This window comes from Planococcus citri, chromosome 1 (genome assembly GCF_950023065.1).
Source record: "Planococcus citri chromosome 1, ihPlaCitr1.1, whole genome shotgun sequence".
Classification (NCBI taxonomy): domain Eukaryota; kingdom Metazoa; phylum Arthropoda; class Insecta; order Hemiptera; family Pseudococcidae; genus Planococcus; species Planococcus citri.
Window position 1 is genome coordinate 34,549,265 of NC_088677.1, and position 21,911 is coordinate 34,571,175.

Consider the following 21,911-nt stretch of genomic DNA (forward strand, 5'->3'; position numbering starts at 1 on the left):
GTTAATGTATGAAATAACTAGTTATTTCATACATTACCTGGAGTAAATACTTTAACGGTAACATATGTATGTAGGTCTATGATTCAATAAGTACCCACCTACATAGGTACCATACATTTAAGACTTAAGAGATCCTCATAAACCTAAAAAATTTGAAAAATAGTGTCATTTGATAATTTGTGTGATAATGTTTTGATATTTTATTCAGATCAGATTTCAAAAAATTCAAACATTTTTCTAAAACTTTGCCAAAAGAAACGAAAATTAAGAAAATTTTTAAATGATTTCAAGAATGGCATTATCTATCTGACAAATTGATAAGATTTTGTTCAAATTTTACATAGAACGAATAGGAATACCCAAACACTACTCATTTCCTGTCGAAAAATGTCAAAGAGCAAGAAAAATGTACTCATTTTGGGTAAAAAGTGATGTTATCTGAATTGAAATATGAAAAGAAAATTGAATCAGATGTCATGTTGAAAAAAAAGGAAAAAACTCTAAAATTATATTCCGAAAAAATGTACCTATCATTATTCAGTAATTATTATTATACCTACATATAGTATTGATACCAACAAATAGGTACCTACATATTTCCTTTACAAAAAATAGGTATACTTGTAAGCATTTATGTTTACTTTAATTTTAGCCTACTCTTTCATGTGAATAACTCATTTTTTCAGATTGTTTCAAATTCTTGGGGCACCTGGTGGGGAGAAAATGGCTTTTTCCGTATCCGCAGAGGTTCTAATGAATGTGAAATTGAAGATTTCATTCTAGCAGCTTGGGTAAAAATTGACAAAGTCAACACTATTTATAACACTGTGAAATCCTAAAAAAATAGTATTATTCCATTTTAAACTGAAATTACCTGTAGACCATAAATTACTTGTTTAATCTAATGTATAAAAAGAACATTGACATCTGACACATGTATAATTATTTTATAATTCGTTTTCGTACCTCGTACGTATAGTAGGTGCCTATGTATTGTACATATGTACCATCTTTTGGTGTTTGAAAAACACAAGTACTTACCTACCTGTGGTTTACGATTTTGAGTTTTGAGCATTTAATACATAGATATATTGTAGTCTTACTTATATGGTAGATACAGTAATTTTTTATAAACAATTTTTCTTTTTAATTTTTGTTTTGTGATCGTTGTTGTACATAATTGTTATTGATAGTGGAACAAATGTAAGATTTTATCGCTGTTCAGTGGAGTGATTTTTCCTTATTCTCGAAACCCGCTTTTACATTGTAGTAATATGTTGTATTTTACTTATTTGCTTTAAAATGATTTGATCAGTTTTTTATGAATTTTGTAAGTGTAGATTGATCAAATTAATCAATAATAAACTGCCATTTTATTGCTTTTATAATTTCTTTTTACCTCTATTTATTTGTTTGTTTTATTAAATAATCAGAAATGTTGTGGAAAAAACAAGGCCGCCTTCTAAATACGAACTGGTTTTTGGCAATTACACACGTAAAATATCAACGCTAAAATATAAATTAGCCTTAGTGTATATGGAAATATGGATTAAATAAATTCTCCAAACTGCAGCTGTGGTCACGTGCTTTTGTAAAGTTTTTAGGAAATGGATTGTTGAGTTTAATAAAATTCAATTATTAATTCAAAGTCGTTAATCGTAATAGTACTTATTTATCGTTTTTTTCAAAATGAGGCAGTAAAAAGTTGAGAAGCGTGAAGTACGTATTATTGAGCAGAGAGAAGCTTCACATAAAAAACTAAAAAATAAAATTTTGTAACCTGAAAAGTGAAAAAGTCTTCTTACAAAATAGAAACTAAAACAAACCAATAGACTCAGGTTATGACAATTGACAAGATTTCCACATAGTTACAAACAAATTTTGCTCATATTCTATTCAATTTTTTTAATATTTTAAATTTCTCTCTCAAAATCGTGGATTATATTTTTTTTTTCAAATTTCGAGATGAACGAATACTTCCGATGATGGTCGAGGAGATCCGATCATAGCTATTGCTATCTTTATTCAAGTTTTCACGAACTGCAGTGGAGCAGAGGTGAGGTAGCTGGTAGAAGAATGCCGATGAGTTGAATTTTCTGTTGTGAATGTGATACGTGTTTTACTGTTTTATTTTTGTACATTAATTTTTTATTTTTCAAACATTTTTGTGTGTATAATTTTTTGTTAGTCATTTTTATTGCACTCTCATCTATTTCTGTATAAGGTGAGTGAATAAGTAAATAGTAAGTCAACTTCTTAGGGCTTCTTTTAATGAGAAGCCGTCTCTTATCTCATCTTGAAAAATTGTTCCGTTATCTGAACTTCAAAGTATCACGATGATGCACAACGTTTCTATGAATTAGAATTTCTGTCAGGCACGCCTTTAATTTTCTTAGTTTCAGGTACAATCAGTGATTCGAAATGCCAAAAATTAAGATCGAATACAGCCTAGGAGCTAAATCTCTACCGGATTCTAATTCGTTGTTGATTGTCGGTAATATCAAGCATTTACAAACATTGAAATACAATGACATCAAAGTCAAACTACATCCTTTCGTTACGGAAGAAGTAAGAATACCATCAGACCATCTTCTCATTATTTTTATTGATCGTTGGTCTTTCATAGAGCTATTCTCTTTCAGACTTTCGTTTCGGCGCTGAATAATCTTCGTCCTAATCCATCGGATAATTGTTCTCTGTATTTGAATTCAATCTCTTTGGCTGCCTTTGCGGATAAAGCGACTCATTATAATTCTTCAGCTCAACCTCATTTATTGACCGAAATCATTAAATCGTTTTCGAAAGGAAAACAATTGAACATTGTGGTTAGTATGCAAGAAAACACCGGTGTTTGTATAGTGATGTTGTGTACACTCCAAATGTTTTCTAGTATGAAATCATTATTTCAGATAGTTTGCGAGAAAAAAGATATCCTCGCTTCGGGCGTTGCTGTAGCCAAAACTTTTCCAGTCTTTAGTAGAAAAACCAACATCGATTACAGTAAAAAAGGTCAGAACGAAAAATCGCAAGTTTTGGTTGAATTTTTGATTGCTCAAGATAGTCAAGTCGTCAATGTATTCAATTCGGAAACTGTACCCGACGATTACGTCGAATTAAAAGCCATTACTGAAACTTTGAGTTGTATAGCATACGGTGTGCAACTTGCTGCCAGAATCGTCGACACACCTTGTAACGAAATGAATGTCGATAATTTCATCGAAGTGAGTAAAACCATTTTGCGAATTGTTAAATTTGTGTGAATTTGCCGTAATTTTATTTTTATTCTCTTGATAGGAAATAAAAGATGTCGGTAAACAGCTGAATATCGCTCCTGTTATCATTCGAGGCGAGGAACTGAAAGAACGCGGTTTTGGTGGTATTTATGGCGTTGGTAGAGGCGCAGATATTCCTCCTGCTTTGGTCATTTTATCGTACCGTGTACCGAACGCCACTGAAAATATTGCCTGGGTCGGAAAAGGCATCGTTTATGATACCGGCGGTTTATGTATTAAAGGAAGAGTAAGGATTTAGTGATGACTCATTATGATTTTCTGTCAACATTTTCTACATTTCTACGATTTTCTTTTACAGACTTCCATGCCTGGAATGAAACGCGATTGTGGTGGTGCCGCGGCCATCCTAGGAGCGTTTTATGCAGCTGTAAAACTAGGTTTCACACAAAATTTACACGCTGTGTTTTGCTTGGCGGAGAACGCTGTCGGCCCTAGGGCTACTAAACCCGACGATATCCATAAATTGTACTCCGGAAAGTAAGTTTTTCAAGTATCTTCAAAGTATACGATTTTATTGTCGTTTGTTTCATTGAATTGTTCATTGTAGAACTGTTGAAATCAATAATACAGACGCAGAAGGTAGATTAGTGTTAGCTGATGGTGTTGTATATGCTAAATTAGACCTGAAAGCGAACACGATTATCGATGTAGCGACTTTAACCGGAGCGCAAGTAAGCCCAATTTTAACCAAGTATTCATGCGGAAATTCTTTTGAAAAGTAATTCACATATTATTTCAGTCCGTGAGTACAGGAAAACATCATGCAGCTGTCATGTCAAATCATCGGAAATGGGAACAGTTAGCTGTCGATTCTGGATTACAATCCGGCGATCTCGCATTCCCAATAATTTACTGTCCCGAGATGTATTTCAACGAATACACCTCCGATGTTGCTGACATGAAGAATTCAGTCGCCGTAAGAATATATTTCAAGTTTTAATAAAATATTGAAAAGCTCAGCATTACATATTATGACGCATTTTATGTTGTAGGATCGTACAAATGCACTATCGTCCTGTGCCGGCCTATTCATGGCTGCTCATCTTGGTTTTGACCCGAATATCAATTGGGTCCATGTTGACATTGCGGGCGTATCTTATTTAGTTAGTTCATTTCTCTTTAAGCGAGTACCTACATGTCAATCTAGTTGAATTTACTAACCTCATTGTATTGAATATTTTTTCAGGGTGAACGTGCTACAGGTTATGGAGTAGCATTATTGAATGTCATGTTTGGAAATTATTCGAAAGATGCCAACTTACAATATTTGTGTCCTTCGAAGGACGAGTTTATTGCCAACTGTGATTCTCATCCTAGCAAGAAGAGAAAAACCTAATTTATTCGTATCATTTTAACGTTTTTACTTTCATCACATATGAGTTTTTATTCACGAAGTTTCTAAGTGTTTTAATTTTCCTGAATTACGGTATTAGTAGTTACTATGATCTTTGTGATTGAAGTCATTTAAATTAGTATCTCAATAAAAGAGAATTATTAATGTAAACCTTTGATGGTCGTATTTCGATAAGTATATTAAGTTGGTATTATATGCCCAAGAGGCATCACGAATAATTATTTAATACAATATTTTAAAATGTTTTTTCCCCGTTTGTTTCAACTGTTGAGTAATTTGTAGATCTCCGTAAGTTACTTTTTCATCGACGAGAAATAAAATAAAATTTTAATATATTTCAAAAAGGATAAAATAGTACATTGGTAATTGATAATTAATTACAAACAATCATAAAAAGGAATAACGTTTAAAACCGAAATAAAAATGAAAAACAATCGAACAAGTAAGTAGGTCTGCTCCTTGAAAATCCATCAATGTATACAACTCAAATTCATACCTAAAAATTGTTCGTAATGAATAGTGATGACGCCATCTTGATCGGTATCATATTGACGGAATGCTGCGGTTAAAGTCTGAAAAAACCCGATAGAATTAGTCAAGTTAGATTCGTTAACCAGCATACGAACTTTCGTGCAGTTCAGTTGCACTCACCTGTAGTATGATACAGCATTGAATGAAATCATCGAACAAAATTGTGCCTTTCCCAAATCTATCAAATTTACGCAACATCAAGGAAACAAGATTATCAGATAATCTGTAACCAAACGTGGTTAATGCGGATTTCAGTTCGTTGAAATCAATATTTCCTGAGTTATCCCGATCGAATGAACGAAAACATGCTTGCCAATCTGTCACATATTTCCACAGGGCACCAAAATCTTGGAATGTGATGGCTGATCTGTTTTGCTTATCGAACATTCCTGAAGAGTTTTACATTAACAATTATAATTATAATAAACTGATCAAATGATTGAAAAACTGACGATTGAAGAAAATCTTTCAACAGTTACCTATCATTAAACGAACGGTTTCTGGATTGAATGGAGCCCATGTTCCATTAGACAGAGCAGTTTGAAGTTCATTGGCGGTTATAAAACCACTTCGATCTTTATCGACTCTAAAACAATGAAAATAAAATAGGTACAACAATTATTTTGGAAGTAATTTCATGTCATCAAGTTCGCCTGTAACCCAGTGAACTCTGGGCTTTATAGGCTAGCACCTAACAGCTATTCATATGGAAGTTTCATTCAGGAACCATAGTTTGATTTCAGAAAACTCCAACCAAGACGACATTCCAATTACTAATCACACTAAAAAAGTTGATAATTATGGCATTGTTAATTATAAAACAAAATTATTTACCTTTGAAACACATCCCACAGGAATTCTTGGCTGGGCACGTTAGAAGGTGGTGGAGCGTAATACGCCATGGATAAATATTAACGAAGAAACTAATGATTTTATGAATTCAGAAGAAACTTTTATCGTAGCTCCAACACTAGAGGACACGTGTAAAATTAAATAAAATTCAAAAAATTACAGGATGAATCATACAATTTTAAGAATAAGAACTTTTGTCTATCAAACACGAAGTGTGATGTGATGTGTTATCTGGCCAGGTTTCATTATCAGTCGATCCTCTCCTCCAATCTCCCCACCCACCCAAAATTAAAGCTCTTTAATACAAGTATGGAAATAGATTATACTCTTAAGAAAGTCATAGGATTTTACGTAAGTTTTACGTACTGCGCAGTGCGCGAGCAAGCATCAAATCAGCTGTTCACGTACAACGTTGCACCCCATTGGTTGCTCCACCCACCTCCACCGCGTGACGACACCAACCTGCCATGCGCAGTACGTAATACATACGTAAAATGCTAAGACTTTCTTGAGAGCATAATCTATTTGAGGAGCTTGGTGACAAAGTTAGACAAACGCCACGGAGGGCGCATACGGAAAGGGACCTAACGACCAAAAAAAAAAAAGTTCTCCGAAATTGTTGTAGGAACCTTTACAGAGTTCCTACAACAATTTCGGAGAACTTTTTTTTTTTTTTTTTTTGGTCCTTAGGTCCCTTTCCGTATGCGCCCTCCGTGGCGTTTGTCTAACTTTGTCACCAAGCTCCTCATTTCCATACTTGTATTAAAGAGCTTTACCCAAAATGAACGCGAGCAGTGTTGTTATGTTGGTGTTACCAAAATATGATATTCAATTTCATTTTCAATTTTTCATCAAAAAAATTGAAATGATTATTTCATTTCCAGCGATACTTATTTTGAACATAATTTCAAAGGTGAATTGATTTTAAATCTCATTCACACGAATCTTGAATAGATTTCGATTTCAAAATAAATTCACACCGTTCACACGTGGTTAAAAAGAAATAAAAAAACTCGCGTAATTAGCCACCATTCGATCTTCATGATTAATTGGAAAGATGATTTTCCGAGGCGTATGAAATTATGAATGTTTTTATTTCTAACCATTTCAGTACTTTATTGAAAAACTCAACGATGAATTCTGAGACACCACTGACCCTCACTGACCTACTGAGGTGTTTATGTTTACATACAATACTTCCACAGCACGTGCAGTCGACTAAACTCACAACAAAAGACAATCATAAAGGACGAAGGAACCTCTTCGTTGATTTATACCTGGCTGAAAATTGACGAATAAATTAATATTCGGAATGCTTCAATTATCAACATTTTTTTTATAGAATTAACAATAATGTACAAAACTTTTGTTCCTTTCGATTTTCTTAAATATCATAAATTACTCGATATTAAAAATTAAAAGCACTTCAAAAGAAAATTCATTTTACTGTTGATGATTTCGTTTCACTAAATTGTAACCGATATAATTAAACCCACATTTCAATGGAATGCCACAATAAACTTATACATAACGTACAATGTTAAAAAAGCAAGAAATAAAATTTATTTCAATATATAAATGAACCAACATATACATATATAATAATAATATACATCTTTTCAAAGAACTTTTTAATAATCTTGACACTTCGAAAATCGAGATATATTTTTCGAGACAATTTTTTTAAAAGAAATTTCCAATTCCAAGAACATGGGTAACATCCAAAGTGAAACGTTTTGTGAAGAAATGATAAAGAGACAGTAATTTCGTCAAAATGCTCAATGACTAAAAATTACAGATTAAACAAAAAATAAAAACTACAAGGAATAATCTTAGGAAAACATAAACCTAATAATCTTAAAACATAGATTTATTTATCGAAAATTTACATTTCTCTAACGAGAACCCCGCAAAATTTTTGCGTCGAGACTTTGTTTATTTCTGCACCACCGCTTTGCTCCTGGTACACTTCAATTACGTCGCCGTCTTCCATTTCGAGCTAATAATACAAGCAAGGCATGACATCAGAAATTCCATGCTAATTAAATTTAAAAACGCAATATTATACTCACAGATTTCGGGGTATCTTCATCCGTTATTCTTCTTCCATCGAATAAAAATCGTAAACCGGGTAACTGCACACCCTAAAAATAACAATTCATTTGATTGCACTTGACAAATCAAAACACCACAATCTTGAATCTTTCGATAAAATACTTACAGCTTTTTCGCTATAAGAACGTTTTAATTTATACATTTGTGTGCTCATTTTCACTCTGAAGTGAATTTCGTTTGAATCCTGGAAAAATTAAAATTTATCACGATCATTCCGTACAGATGAGCAGATCGTTTCGATCAGTGCTTGGTATTTGAATGAAAATTTACGCAAGAATTGAATGCATTTACAACTTACGTTTCCGAGAACCTTCAGTTTAATGTAACCGCCTGAATCACCATCGCCTTTCTCATTTTTTGACGAGTCCTCATCATTTTGATCGGCCTTAAACATAAAAAATAAAATAATAGCATAAAGTACACATGATGATAATCACGATCATGACCATTTAAAATGGATATACAGAAAATGGCAAATTCATGTGCAACTTAGTGCAATAGAGGTAGTGAGGAGTATCAGATGAACCAGACAGGAAATGAAATATGCGAATGAGTGCTTGTTAATAAGCTATTATTATCGATATTGATGCTAGTATTACTCATAAATGAGTGGAATTGAATTTCTTACTTGCGCTTCTGATCGAGACTCTTGTCTCGGTTCTTGAGCAGCCGCATTGTCGTTAGATGCATCATCGGTGATGTCTAACTGGTCCATTATAAAATTCACAATTAGTAACAAATAAAATTACAAATTCTTAAAACAACACTCGCTACAAAAACCGTTCTTTTCTTTCGTTCTTATCGCGGCAAATCAAAATGGCGTTTCGTTTATTTTTTCAACAAACTGATGGATTAGTTTAATTCCCAGCATAAAACGTCAACGACATGAATGAAATTTTTGTTGTTGGATTATAAAAATTTTCAATAAACAATAATAAATTCATGGAGGTGTATCGATTTGGATAGAATTCTCTTGTTTTCACACCATCGTCACGTGATCTCACGTGATCATTCTTCTTTGTTCACGAATTTGAGTGAAATTACTAGTAATTACAATGTAATTTCCGTCATTTTCAAAGAATTTTTCATTATGCCAAAAATTTTTTAAAAGGAAAATGCTATTGTTATTTTATAGAGAGCGCTTTAAAATGTAAATAAAAAGACGAGACCTGTTTCAACTTTCATGTTCATTATCTCCATCGTTGAACTTTTCGTCAGTCGTTCCTTTTTTTCGGTCATTCACATTACAAAGTAAAGACAAAATTTGGTTGAATTTTCTTAAATTTTGTTAATATGTAAGATGTTCTAGTGTAAAACAATGAGTTGGTTATAGCATATAATTATTCATGAATCTTACGCCATTCAGGATTGTATTATTAAACACGGTGCGTTATCGTTTGTGTTGAGAATTTGTGTTTGTTTAACGTAGGTAGGCCTATTATTCACCAAGGTTGAGTTAATCGTTAAATTTTCTAATAAATTCTTCGTTTGGCGCGATTAATTTCATTCATTTCGTAAAATGTCGTTATAACATACTTCCTATTGAAGATTCAATCGATGAACGCGATGGAACCTCCGAACTTGGTCCAACAAATCATGGACCGAGGGAAAAAAGGAGCTGCTGATTATCTGAAAAATTGTCGTTCACCCGAGCTTATATACGAAGTTTTAGACCAATTTCTGAATCCCGATGTTTTGATCAACAACGAAGAGTCTATCGACTGGATCAAATGGCTTATGGCTGGAGGTAAAACTCCAGATGAGTTTACCAACTTGGGTAAGTAATTTGCGTACATACAGTATATTATTATTATCGTTATAATTTTATCAAATATTAACTATATAAACAAACTTCCGATGTTTATCAAGTTGAATCAGTCTAATGCTCACTGTAAATGGAAATAACACTGAGTGTACGTTTTCGTACTATAAACAATCTTAGATGCGTTATATTGCATTGAAATTCTGGCGTTCGATGTACGAAATTAGTAGTACCTAATTGCGAAAATGGACTATATCGTTTTCCAGGAAAAGAAACACATATTGTTTTGTATGGAATCAGGATGCATTTTCCAATCGTGCGTCCTGTAAAGCTTTCGTTCTATGATTTAAACAGAACAAGTACTCAGTCAAGGATCTAGTTGTCGTATATAAATTATAAAACAATGCGTATCAATTACCGCATTCCTTTGAAAGTAGCATTTATTTTTGCCCTATTAATTCTACCAAACATTCAAATTTTATACCTATCCCTAGCACATGTTACACAATTTCGAAAATTGATCGCCATTCAAATGACGCATTATTTTCATGTTATGTGTTAGCGATTAACTTAATCGATTCCACGGTTGATGGGTAATAGTTTTTTTGTAGATGCATAAATTATGATTATATTTTTGTACATTTTTATCTCGCCATTCAGTCTCTTAGAATGATTTCCAATCAAAAACATTGCGCATCAGTAACGCAGTTTTATTTTCCTTTTTTCAGTCAAAAAGTACAACAAAGCTACCACTTGCGGATTAGTGTGGACAGCGAATTTCATTGCTTATCGATGCAGGACATGTGGCATATCACCTTGCATGTCTTTGTGCGCCGAGTGTTTTCAAAGAGGTCATCATGAAAATCACGACTTCAATATGTTCCGAAGTCAAGCTGGTGGAGCCTGCGATTGCGGTGACACATCAGTTATGCGTTCTTCTGGGTATAACTTTCCTACCGATGTTGATGTTTATTTCCAAATTGTACTTTTTCAACGTACTTGAATGTGAATTATTTCTTTTTCATGCAGATTCTGTGATAAACATGGTGCTAATGATGAATCAGAATGTATGCAACCTCCGCCTGATCTAATGTATATCGCGGAGCATATTACCCCAAGAATCTTTTTCAAATTAATTTTATACTTGAGAAATATAGGGTTTGTAACCATTTGAACGCTTTAGACAACGTTTGATATTATAGCACTGTAAATAATGAATTGGATCATTTCAGACGTGAAGCACATCCAAATAATAACGATGCTCATAACAGTTTTGACGCCGATAATTTTTTAACCATGTTAAGTGAATTAAGTAGTATGGGATCTGCGATGAGAAGGGTATTAACAAAAGCATTAATCAATCCTCAGGTAACAAGAATATTTCAATAGTGTCGAATTGTTTCCGTTTCAACTACGCATAATTCGTTTCATTTTGTATTATTTTGTAGGAGTATAAGAAATTAACGCAAGGATGGGCGAAAGATGATTCTAAATTCGCCGCTTATATGGCTACTAGTCAAAAATTGTACGAAGAAGCATTAGCATCTTTAGGAAATCCAGATCCTCCGGCTCAATTTGAAGGTGAGTTCCTTGTGATACGTTTTATTATCATAATTCTAATTTTTCATGTAATTTCATTTCATTTTTATGTAGACTGTCCTGGATTACAAAAAGAATTGAAGCATAATACATTTCTAGAAGAATTAGTATTTTGGACTGTGAAATATGAATTCCCGCAAAAAGTTGTTTGTTTTTTATTGAACATGTTGCCGGATATTAAATATAAGGTTAGATTTAGTTATATTCAAACTTTGAAGAAATACTGCGAAAATCTCAGTACTTTTAGCAGTGTATCGATTGATTTTTGAAACTAATTAGCGATTTTTATGTTACAGGAAGCGTTAACGGAAGCATTTGTCGTCCATTATAGTCGAATAGCGATGATCTTGGAAAAAACAACGGATTCGGATATGTTATCGAATCGTATCGTTCACGTTAGTGTGCAATTATTCTCAAATGAAAATCTAGCCGTCCGTATGACGAAAGAATTCTGCCTTTTACAAGTTATGGTTGTCAGCTTGAAAAATATGATGAGCAAAATACTGATTTCAAGAACTTTAAATGGTGAGATATCTATTTCTAAAAATTATACAGCTCAGGCGCATTGAAAAATTAATGTTTAATTCATGATTCCAGCTCGAAATATTTCGTTTAGTAACAGAGATCCTCCAATGGTGGTGGATTGCAGTTTGTCAGTAATGAAAGATCATTGTTACTGGCCTCTAGTTTCCGATCTAAATAACGTATTATCTCATCGGCCGGTCGCTGTTCAGTTCATGAGTAACGATACGCTGACTAATATGTGGTTCTCGTTTTTATCGTATTTTCAAGGTACTAATCTGTCTAAATTGCTGACGCTTGCTTTCTCGTGTCGCTAATTTACTGAGTAACAAAATCTCTCATTCCGCGTTTTTCAGGCATGAATGTGAATCTACGAGAACAGAGTCAGCATATTGAATTCGAACCGAATACGTATTACGCAGCATTCTCGGCTGAATTAGAGGCTAGCGCGTATCCGATGTGGGCGTTGCTATCCCATCTAAATAACACAAATACAGTGATATTAACGAAGAAAATGTTGAATAATTGCTTGACTGCGTTAGAAGAGTGGACTGAAATTGGAAATGTTGCCGATGCTTTCGGCGAAAATTTAGTCTCTTTTCATATTCCGTTGCATCGATATTTAGCCACGTTCATTTGTCAAGCGGTCAACGTGCAGCAAATTCCTTTATCTGAAGTTTTACCCAGGAATAGTTTGATCGCCTCTATTATAAGGCATCCTTTGCGTGTTCAGGTACATTGGGAATTTTCCTTTTCAAAATTTTTGGACCGAGTTGAGAATTAATCGAGTTTTCGTTTTGATCAGGTCGCATTTTACGAAATCGTTAACGGATTATGGGTCCGCAATGGATTGCAAATTAAAGGACAAGCGATGACATATATTCAGTGTAATTTTTGTAGCTCGATGGTCGATGCGGATTTGTATTTATTACAAATTCTATCCACTCAATTGCGCGCCGTTGATTTCATGTTAGATGTAGTTGAAAAGTAAGATAGAAAACGAATAACTATTTTCTTGAAACCAGTGCTCGAAGAAATATTAATATAAAATTATTTTTCAGGTTTCATATTAGAGATTGGTTGAGCTTCTTTAACGGTGTCGATGGATCGAATTCGAGTACTGATAGCGATAATGATACTCCTATGTTGGAAAGCTTCCTGCAATTCATCGCCACCTTGTGCAGCAATCGAACCAATTTGGGTTGGTTTTTTGTGCTTTTTGATGTGATTAATGTGTTGCAGGAATTCGTTTACTGTATTGAATCGATTTTTTAGGTGTTTCTTATTACGAATTCGGCGGTTCCAAGTACCCTATTCTTACTCGTTTGGAAATGGTGACTTTATTGTGTGTCGCTGACAAGCCACATAGTCAGTTGATGGAGTTGATGCCAGAACGTTGCGGTACCGGACAGCTGAGAGATTTTGATGCAATTCTTGAGCAAGTACGTGTTAATCATATATCGACATAGTTTCTGCATGTGTGGTCAATTTCATTGAATTATTGTTTCGACATTGGAGTATATTTTATGAAATTGTTCGACATCATTCATTCTTTAGATTACCATTTCCAAATCGAAAGAAATTCAATGTTGAATTGTCAACAGACCTGTGCCAATTTCTAATTGAAGCTTGTTTTCTCTTAGGTGGCTGATTACAAAGCGCCGATTTTTGAAGCCAGTGGAAACATGCAACAAGGTTTATACATCCCAAAAGCTTGTGTTTGGGAAAAATTATACGACCCTATTCACGTTCTCTTGCGAGCCGTCCAAAGAAAAGATTTTCAAAATTCAATGGATCGTTTTACCGAATTGTATGTTTTTTGAATATTTATTTAGCATTGTCGATTCCAGTCGATTACTGATCTTTTGTTTTCTTTACAGTGTGAAGCAAAATAATCTGCTGCCTGTGGGTACTGTACCATGGCCTCCTTATCGTATACCTGCGAAATGTAATCCGGCTTACGAAGATCCTCGTCGTATTCTGGAAACTCGCGTATTTCACTCCGTCGTTTGGATAATATTGTACAAAGCTGTGCATATGAGAAACGTATCCGAACACGTCATGTCATTAGCGGTGTATTTATTAGAAATGGCTTTAAGTATTTCTCCTCCGGCTAGTTCCAACTTCTCACAAGTGAGCATTTGAACTAATATTTGACGAAAATAATTTTCGAGTCTGTAATATTTTTTTGTTGAATACCAGGTGTGTTCGCAAAACACGACTAATTGGTTGGACGTTACAAATTTGGACTTGGCTACTTGGTTTTTATCGGATTGGCTATCGGCTAATCTTAGAACGACAATCAGATATGTAGTACTTCCTCCTTCGGATATTCATTCGGACATTCAACATTGTTTCGATCATTCAGGTATGTCGAATAGGATACGACAATTTGGCATACTTCGCAATATTCGGTCTTATTTATTTACCAATTTTGAAAAATATTTCAGCTGAATTAGAATGGAATCCATATCCGGAAGCCTACGAATTGAGTTCTGCTAGTCAGTCGCCTCTCAGACGTTTACTCGAAGAAACCATGTCTTCGGATTCAGAAATTGATCAAAGTACTGCTAGTACGTCATTAGTTTCTTCGAGTAAGCATGACACAATCGTATCAGCTTTCTCCACTTTTAATTTAGGTTTATTAATATTGAAAATTTATTTTTGTTACGTAATTTAGATGTTAATGAAAGTGCTATTGCGTTACCATCATCTAGTCATCCGTACGGAATGTCGTATGATCTGGAATTAGCTCGTTCCGCTGTTGCTGTTGCTTCTGCTTATTCTGTACCTCAAGTTAGAGGTACGTATTTTCTTGGAGTTAAAATTGTGAACGATTCGGCAATCATCAATTTATAAATTCGATGCGTATTCTTTTCGTCTAGGGATTCAAGAATCTCAACCTTCTAGTTCTAGTGCATCGTCTTTAGCTAGCGATTTAATACCTGATATACAAAGATATCTGTTACCAGTTCTCAATCGAAATTCGGTCAGTTTACTATCATTATTCATTACGAAGGAATGGTTTGAAATGAAATGAACGTAACATTAAATTGAGATGTTTTCTTATGTATTTAGGGTGCGCTTTTACAGAGCCGAAAAAGCGCTGTAGCTATCAGTACTACTTCCAGTTCGTCGAATTCTGATTCTAAAATATTCAACGCAAATGAAAGTATTATATCGTTGCTCTTGAAACTGCATTCTCACTTGTCCGGTCACACAGATTCGTTCAATCCGGAGAAGGCTAATTCCGATAATTTGGACTGTAGAATCGGCGACGGACCTGCTTTCATTGGAAAAGTACTCAAACGTATTATGTTATTGGATGATCACTGCAGGTATTTTGGATTTTTTTTTTCAAATGGTCCATTTGGTATTTTTTAGTCAATTTTTTTAAATGTTTAATCCTTTAAATTTCCATCGCAGGGAAGAAGTTTTGCAATGTCGTCAAAGGTTATGGCCTCAAAGGCCTTTCAAAGACGACGGTGATAAAAAAGACTTGGAAGATAAGGAAAAAGAGAGAAAACGAATCGCTCGTGAAAGACAGAAAAAATTAATCGAAACTTTCGCTCATCAAAGAGACGAATTTCAAAAGAAAAATATTGACGCTACCGGTAAAATTTCATCCTCATAATACGAGTACAACTTTCCTTGGGTATAGTTTTTAAAAACAACTCGTTGATTATTTTTCAGGAGAAGATAAAATGGATTGGGAAGGTAGCGACGAACCGCAAGAAGTTGTCCAAAAAGAATACCATTGCGTTATTTGTGGCCAGTCTTCTCCTAGCAAAGAAGATAAACCAATGGGTCTAGTTGTCCTTGTTCAAGTACGTGCTTTTTCAAAGAGCTTTTTTGTGTCTTCATCTGTAAGGTATTTAATCATCATGATTTATTTAAAGGCTACGAGCATACTAGGTCATAAAAAGAAGATCAACGAAAGACCAGTACTTCCGGTATGTGACAAAGATAGAGCTAATTCGTCTCTTCGAGAAACTTTAGCTAGTGATTTTGAGAAAAAAGTCGAAGAGCTGAATCGCGAATTTGATACGGTAAGATGACGCTACGAGTTTCAAATTTTTAAATAATTTCATTATTTTACGTAGAATTAACTCGATTAACGGGTATGTTTTTTCATTCACACCGCAGTGTTCATGGTGGCAATCGGTTAATCTCGGCTGGGAAGGTGGCATTCATGTTCAAACGTGCGGTCATCATCTGCATTTAGAATGTCTAACGTCGTATTTGCAATCGTTGCGAAATCAACAAAGAGTTGTCGTCGACAGGTTCGAATTAAAAAAGTAATTATTGCTAATAATCAATTTTGTATCGGTTCAAATACTGACCGAATATGAAATTGAAATCTTTAATCGTGAGGCTAAGTAGATTAACAAATTTTACGTCGTTTGTAATTATTCTATCAACGCTTGACTCGACGTGTCTTATTACAGAGGAGAATACCTATGTCCGCTGTGTCGACAGCTAGCCAATAGCGTGCTGCCAATGCCACCGGATGTCGGTGAAAATGCTGCTGTGTCGTCTAGAACTGATCATATTCCGACGATTATTTCAGATATCGGTAATCTGATGATTGATATTGAGCATTCGAGTCATCTACAATGTTCGTCTAATTCTGTGAGTATTTTAATAGGGAATTTTCGTGTTTGGATTATTAATGTTTGACAAATAAGGATATGTTTTCATGTGTTTAATTTTGTGTTTCAGTCTTCGGCTTTAACCGAAGCCATTAAGAAATCTATGGGTGATATGACCAATTGCACTTATCCGAAATTTGTACAAAGATGTGATCCACAACAGGTCTCCACATTTTTCTTATTCGTGACTTCGATCGCGAGAACAAATCTGGAAATCGATATCGTTCAACGTGGAGGCTCGTTATTGAAACCAGAAGAACATAGTTCTACCAGAGAGAGCTCATCCTCACTGATCCCAAAAAGATCGTGTTTAAGTATGTAATCTTTCTGTTGAGTGTTTTTGTCAAGATTCATAAACCATGTTTTAATTTTGTTGATGTTTAATTACAGTGCCACTACTTCATGTACTAGCCACTCATGCACGTTTACTGGCTCATCCTCCGGTTTGGGAAACGTGGCAGCAATTAACCGGCGTTGTTTTCAAAGAGCATACGTCGCTGACGTTAAATTCCGATCATCGAAGTGTGCCATTGCTGTTACGTGATCCAGCAGCGTTACTAACTCAATTCGTATTACTTTTACCTTTGAATATGGATCAAAGTGAGTTTTACTGGATCGATTGCGTCGAACTTTATATTTTGGAAGTCAAGTTAGCATCATTTTTTTCGTCAACTAATTCGTCGATTGACTTGATTGCAGTGTATTTCACCGGTATCGTTAAACTACTGTATAATTTACTGTATTTCCAAGTAATGGCTCAATTGTCGTGCCATCTCAAGGAATCGGAACGTAATTATTTTCGCGCTACCGAATTAGACATGGCCGCTGGAATTTTAATGAAAGAATTCTCACTGGATCATGCGATGAAATTAACTATCGAATCTATGGACGCTGTGCACCTTTATCTAGAAGATGGCAACCTAACTAATATCGAAGAACCAGCTCGTAAAACTCTAGAATTACAAGTAAGATTGACCAGCCCTACTACGACCGAGAAAAAAACAAGAACAATTTAAAACGAACTTTTTTCCTTTCAGATTCAAGAGTTATGTTTACCTTTTCTACGAGTAGCTTCGGTTCTTCGTCATCATATGTACAACGAACCGCTACCCGGTGTTTTGGTCGAAGCGGATGAATTCGTGCGACTAGTTTATTACTTAGAATTAGTGTCTTGTGGCATGGATAGGTCGAAATTCAATTCGGCCGTCGTGTTCACTTGGCCGAGTGAAAATTTGAACTTTGTTAATTTCTGGTTCGATCAATTTTCACATTACGTATCCCAGAATCAAGTATGGGCGCGTAATTTCTTATCCGAATTACATATATCTTGGAAACAACCGAGATTGCTCAAGTTACCGCGTAAATACGAAGTCATATTTCAGGTTCGTATCGAAATACATATTTGGAAATTTTTGGAGCTCTTCGTTGATTTTTCACGTGTTTTAATTAATTACATTTTTTTTTCATTATGTTACAGTATTATCATCAAAAACCTTGCAGTTATTGTCAACAGGTACCCCAAAAGGGCACTGTTTGTTTAGTATGTGGTACTCTAGTCTGTTTTAAGCAGAGCTGCTGCAGGCGAGAAAGAATCAACGAAACTATACAAGTAATTTAGTTGATAAAACACTTCTATTTTTTTTTTAATCATCTTATTTATACCGATTTATTTTTTGTGTTTATAGCATTCGATCGACTGTGGTGCTGGTACGGCAATGTTTCTTGTGATAACCTCTTCCTCTGTGATTGTAGTACGAGGTAAAAGAGCTTGTATTTGGGGCTCTGTTTACTTAGACGTCTTCGGCGAGGAAGACAACGAATTAAAGTACGTATTCTTTGTTCGGTGATTCAGATTCGTGTATAAGAGGAAAAGCTCTACAAAATATCAGTCGTCGAATGTTTCTGTTTTCCGAAAAGCATCGAAATTTTCAATGAAAATTCTGGCTATTTTTTTTTCTAAAAATATTTTTTAGTCTAACTACGTAAAATTACAAGACTTACTCTCAACCTCGACATTTATTCTGAAATCATTAAATTTCGTAAGAATGAATGCGTGTAATTTTTTAGGCCACGTTTCCTAAAAAGAGAGCAAACTTGATTCGACCCCTTAGATAGTTTTCTGAGATAAAAATGTTCAGGTTACACTCAAATAATTTCTAGAATGAAAATAGTCAATTTTTGTGCAATTTTTTCCCCTACTCTTGTTAATCATCGATGTTTCCATGAAATCCAAATCGACGACTGACAATTGGTACGCTTTTTCTGCGATTTGCACGAATATTCTGAAGAACTTTTATATTTATGTTTTTTTTTCTGATTTGATTACAGGCGTGGAAAGCCACTTTTCCTCAGCGAAGAACGATATAACTTGTTAGAACAACAATGGCTGTCGCATCGTTTCGACCACACGTCAAAAAAATGGATTATGCATAGAGACGGTTTGTAGATGATGATTTATCAAATGCATAAGTATGCATTCTGTTATGCGTTAGTTTTGCTTCGAGTAACCAAATACCCCTCTTTCCCCTCCTTTCGGTATTCGTATCTTTCCGTCTTATACATAGACTTATATTTTGATTGTTACGCGGTTAATTTTTTTTTTATTTCTTTACACGTTTATATACATTATACTTGTATAAATTTTTTAATTTCTAAAATAACGTGTACTATACTCTTTAATTGGTATTTTCCATGTTTTGTTTCCTTTTTCTTGTTCTTTCTCGTTTTCTTCTGTTTGTTCGTTTTATTTTTATTTTTTGTTTCGTAATGTACAAAAAGGTGTACATTAGTATGGGGAGTATCGTTATATTGGATGTTTTTTTTTTTTGGCAAATTTTATATTATCTCGGTTTATCGTGCGTATCAGACGAATGAAAAAATGTTACGCAAAATACGCTTAAAGCTACCATTCAGCCGGTCGATTTTTCTATTACTACGATTTTCTTCGTATTTTTGCGAGTCAATTAGATTTAATGAGGCGATAGATGATTTCACGTTTGCATGATGTGGGTTTTAGCTCTTTTTATTTTTTATTTTTGTTTTCTCGATCGCATGTCATCGGCTGTGGTATTCGATATCGTTTACGACGTAGTTAGGAAAAATTGTTACGTTTTTACATTTTTATTCGATTTAAAAGATACAGCAGAGTGTAGAGAGTGAGTCGAACGTGTTTTTTTTTAGGTTTGGTTGGATGAAAAGTTGCCTTCACGTGTGAATGCAATTTCATTTAAAAATTGAAAAATCCTCTTTTGGTACATCTACGTCCAAGTTTTAATGAAATATGATATTTTTTTGTATTAATTTTCAATGTAGTGAAAAAATTACGTATTTCATCTTGATTAATCTTGATTAACATGTTTGAATATCTCTAAAAAAAAAAAAAATATTAGAAACTTTCAGAAAATGGTTTTCAAACATCCTGTATTGTTCGAATCACTCTTCTGCGAATTCTTCTGAAAAATGTATCTTTTGGCTGCCTTTTGCCGGAAATGTTAGTTAATTTAGTTTTGTCGGTTTTTTCTGCAGCATGGCTCTTAGACGATTTACTACAGACGAGAAGTAGTTTTGCCGAATAGATTCACAACGTATCGACGGATGTACGAGTGTGCATTTTTTAAGTAGTACATATACTAAAATGTGTGATAATTGTGAATTGACTAATAGAGCATGTTGGACTTGTTTAATTTTGTTTTATTTTCAAAATTCTTGCAGACAGTGTTTAATTGTGTGATTAATACATTATAACTGTATTGACGTAATTTAAGCCTGATTTTCGAATTGGAGACATAATTCACATGATAACGGTTTTTCTTTCCTCGTCATAATTTTTGTTCGAAGAAATCTGATGTCAACTGTAAAGCAACATTACTCGTCTTGGATTGTAAAACTTTTATTTTTGAATGAATCATAACTTGTTTGAAGAAAGAAAAAGAGAGATCAGAGATTGTCAATGTTTATTTTCATTTTATTCGACTAGAAGTGATTTACCAGTATTACAGTTTTAGTCAACTGTTCATTTTGATTCCATTGACTCTTCTTAATGAATATTTTGTCAAAATTTTGAAAATTTATTCACCAATTATCTACCTTAAGATTACAATTTTTTCTTTCTTTTTTTCAAATGAAAGAATTCTAATTTAATGGCAGATTTGGAAGCAAAGTTTTTGTGTTCGTTTTTGTTGTAAGTATTTTTCATCGTCTGATTTTTATCATGATAAGATTTCGTAAGTATTCAATTAGTGTGGCAGCTCTTTATTTTTGTTAATGATGTCGAAACACAACGTGCCTTAAATTTTATTTTATTCAAACATATTTGTATTTTTTTATTATCCCGAAAACGACAAAACGTAGGAGTGATCTGATAACGTAATGTTCTATTGCGATATCGTTTCGTTATTTATTATAAAACGTTATTAGATTAAAATATAATGTGGATTATCGTGTTAATATTTTCAAGTTTATTACCTACGCTGTAGTTTGTATACATGAAACGAACATTTCCTTATTCGAAAAACTCTCTCGACTTGATTCTCTTTAACGAAGATCTGTTGACGATTTTCGTTATATTGTTTGTTTTTCAAACCGCTGCGAACACATTAGTTACCAAATAAATGTAATAAATATGTATTTGATTGTAAATTTATGCATAGTCGCGTGTGACAAAGATGTACCATATGTTTGAAAACAAACCGAAAAAATAATCTCAATTTGAACTTTTTTTTTGAGACTTAAGCCAATGTGAATTTACTTAGAAACTCGATAGAATAGTATTTTGACAATTTTCGATGCATGTACCTTATGTGCGAAAAGGTATACCCGAATTAATATTAATTTTTAATTTTTGGACGGTTTATCGTATTAGATGCCTATATTTTTCAATTGTATATGTTGTTTGTTCCTTTGTTTATAATTACGCAAATTTTTCCCTTTTTTCCTCTAATACGTTAATTCAAAATTATTGTAACAATATACGCGTAGTTGCTTTTTGTTTTTATTTTTTCTATTTGTTTATTATTCGTAATCTTTTTAATTTTATACGTACTTTGTGTACTGGTTGTGTATAATTTTTTTTGTCTTTAATGTGAAATACAATCTTGATAATTATCTGCGGCTTGCCTCGGTTTGTGACTTTGTATTCATTGTTTAGTGATGCTTTTCAAGAAAACGGCTCGTTGAGAGATTCTAACTTTGTCGTGTTGGAAGTTCTCTTTAGCTAAAAATTTCGACTCTAT

General features: G+C 33.9%; 5 protein-coding genes across 9 annotated transcripts in view; 3 read left to right on the plus strand and 2 right to left on the minus strand.

Moving 5' to 3' along the window:
- Positions 1-1,388, plus strand: part of LOC135831593 (tubulointerstitial nephritis antigen-like) — a 25,773-nt gene extending 24,385 nt beyond the window's left edge. Inside the window, exon 8 of the mRNA XM_065344198.1 lies at positions 687-1,388. Coding sequence (XP_065200270.1) covers positions 687-839 — 153 coding nt within the window. The 3' untranslated portion in view covers positions 840-1,388. The remainder of the gene's footprint in view (positions 1-686) is intronic.
- Positions 1,389-1,977: 589 nt separating this feature from the next.
- Positions 1,978-4,892, plus strand: grsm (granny smith). 3 transcript variants are annotated; one of them, XM_065344189.1, is made up of 10 exons: positions 1,978-2,243; positions 2,403-2,568; positions 2,643-2,825; positions 2,910-3,221; positions 3,295-3,519; positions 3,592-3,770; positions 3,841-3,964; positions 4,033-4,209; positions 4,286-4,396; positions 4,480-4,892. In XM_065344189.1, the coding sequence occupies exons 2-10, from the start codon at positions 2,422-2,424 to the stop codon at positions 4,627-4,629; spliced, it is 1,608 nt and encodes a 535-aa protein (XP_065200261.1). In that variant the 5' UTR covers positions 1,978-2,243; positions 2,403-2,421; the 3' UTR covers positions 4,630-4,892. The 3 variants fall into 3 exon arrangements, with proteins under 3 accessions (XP_065200261.1, XP_065200260.1, XP_065200259.1); XM_065344188.1 differs by having other exon boundaries at positions 1,979-2,224; positions 2,397-2,568; XM_065344187.1 differs by having other exon boundaries at positions 1,980-2,224.
- A 70-nt stretch (positions 4,893-4,962) lies between these two features.
- On the minus strand, positions 4,963-6,291 carry LOC135831595 (programmed cell death protein 6-like). The gene is made up of 4 exons (XM_065344200.1): positions 6,013-6,291; positions 5,658-5,764; positions 5,299-5,567; positions 4,963-5,219 (listed from the first exon to the last, which is right to left on the minus strand). The coding sequence occupies exons 1-4, from the start codon at positions 6,078-6,080 to the stop codon at positions 5,118-5,120; spliced, it is 546 nt and encodes a 181-aa protein (XP_065200272.1). The 5' UTR covers positions 6,081-6,291; the 3' UTR covers positions 4,963-5,117.
- A 1,279-nt stretch (positions 6,292-7,570) lies between these two features.
- Positions 7,571-9,019, minus strand: LOC135831599 (small ubiquitin-related modifier-like). The gene is made up of 5 exons (XM_065344206.1): positions 8,774-9,019; positions 8,444-8,530; positions 8,252-8,329; positions 8,103-8,174; positions 7,571-8,029 (listed from the first exon to the last, which is right to left on the minus strand). Exons 1-5 carry the CDS (start codon positions 8,858-8,860, stop codon positions 7,916-7,918), a joined length of 438 nt encoding a protein of 145 aa, XP_065200278.1. The 5' UTR covers positions 8,861-9,019; the 3' UTR covers positions 7,571-7,915.
- Positions 9,020-9,328: 309 nt separating this feature from the next.
- On the plus strand, positions 9,329-21,783 carry LOC135831597 (E3 ubiquitin-protein ligase Ubr3-like). 3 transcript variants are annotated; one of them, XM_065344202.1, is made up of 32 exons: positions 9,329-9,922; positions 10,636-10,849; positions 10,937-11,065; positions 11,140-11,275; positions 11,356-11,488; positions 11,561-11,694; positions 11,803-12,031; positions 12,104-12,298; positions 12,385-12,761; positions 12,834-13,015; positions 13,090-13,229; positions 13,304-13,470; positions 13,672-13,838; positions 13,909-14,161; positions 14,231-14,396; positions 14,479-14,622; positions 14,709-14,831; positions 14,914-15,017; positions 15,107-15,366; positions 15,455-15,642; positions 15,722-15,855; positions 15,928-16,077; positions 16,175-16,326; positions 16,477-16,660; positions 16,751-16,994; positions 17,071-17,280; positions 17,380-17,645; positions 17,718-18,062; positions 18,158-18,289; positions 18,366-18,505; positions 19,009-19,118; positions 20,206-21,783. In XM_065344202.1, the coding sequence occupies exons 1-32, from the start codon at positions 9,703-9,705 to the stop codon at positions 20,253-20,255; spliced, it is 5,778 nt and encodes a 1,925-aa protein (XP_065200274.1). In that variant the 5' UTR covers positions 9,329-9,702; the 3' UTR covers positions 20,256-21,783. The 3 variants fall into 3 exon arrangements, with proteins under 3 accessions (XP_065200274.1, XP_065200275.1, XP_065200276.1); XM_065344203.1 differs by having other exon boundaries at positions 16,175-16,311; XM_065344204.1 differs by having other exon boundaries at positions 19,009-21,783.
- The last annotated feature ends 128 nt before the right edge of the window (positions 21,784-21,911 follow it).

Coding starts and splice junctions, on each gene's coding strand:
- LOC135831595 (XM_065344200.1), bottom strand. CDS start 6,080: ATGGCGTATTACGCTCCACCACCTTCTAACGTGCCCAGCCAAGAATTC. Junction 5,568..5,657: donor AACCGTTCGTTTAATGATAG/GTAACTGTTGAA, acceptor AAAACTCTTCAG/GAATGTTCGATAAGCAAAAC. Junction 5,220..5,298: donor AATGCTGTATCATACTACAG/GTGAGTGCAACT, acceptor GGGTTTTTTCAG/ACTTTAACCGCAGCATTCCG.
- LOC135831599 (XM_065344206.1), bottom strand. CDS start 8,860: ATGGACCAGTTAGACATCACCGATGATGCATCTAACGACAATGCGGCT. Junction 8,531..8,773: donor AGTCTCGATCAGAAGCGCAA/GTAAGAAATTCA, acceptor TTTATGTTTAAG/GCCGATCAAAATGATGAGGA. Junction 8,175..8,251: donor GTTCTTATAGCGAAAAAGCT/GTAAGTATTTTA, acceptor TGTTATTTTTAG/GGTGTGCAGTTACCCGGTTT.
- grsm (XM_065344189.1), top strand. CDS start 2,422: ATGCCAAAAATTAAGATCGAATACAGCCTAGGAGCTAAATCTCTACCG. Junction 2,826..2,909: donor GAAAACAATTGAACATTGTG/GTTAGTATGCAA, acceptor TCATTATTTCAG/ATAGTTTGCGAGAAAAAAGA. Junction 4,210..4,285: donor ACATGAAGAATTCAGTCGCC/GTAAGAATATAT, acceptor TTTATGTTGTAG/GATCGTACAAATGCACTATC.
- LOC135831597 (XM_065344202.1), top strand. CDS start 9,703: ATGAACGCGATGGAACCTCCGAACTTGGTCCAACAAATCATGGACCGA. Junction 13,471..13,671: donor TTGATGCAATTCTTGAGCAA/GTACGTGTTAAT, acceptor GTTTTCTCTTAG/GTGGCTGATTACAAAGCGCC. Junction 18,506..19,008: donor GAGGAAGACAACGAATTAAA/GTACGTATTCTT, acceptor ATTTGATTACAG/GCGTGGAAAGCCACTTTTCC.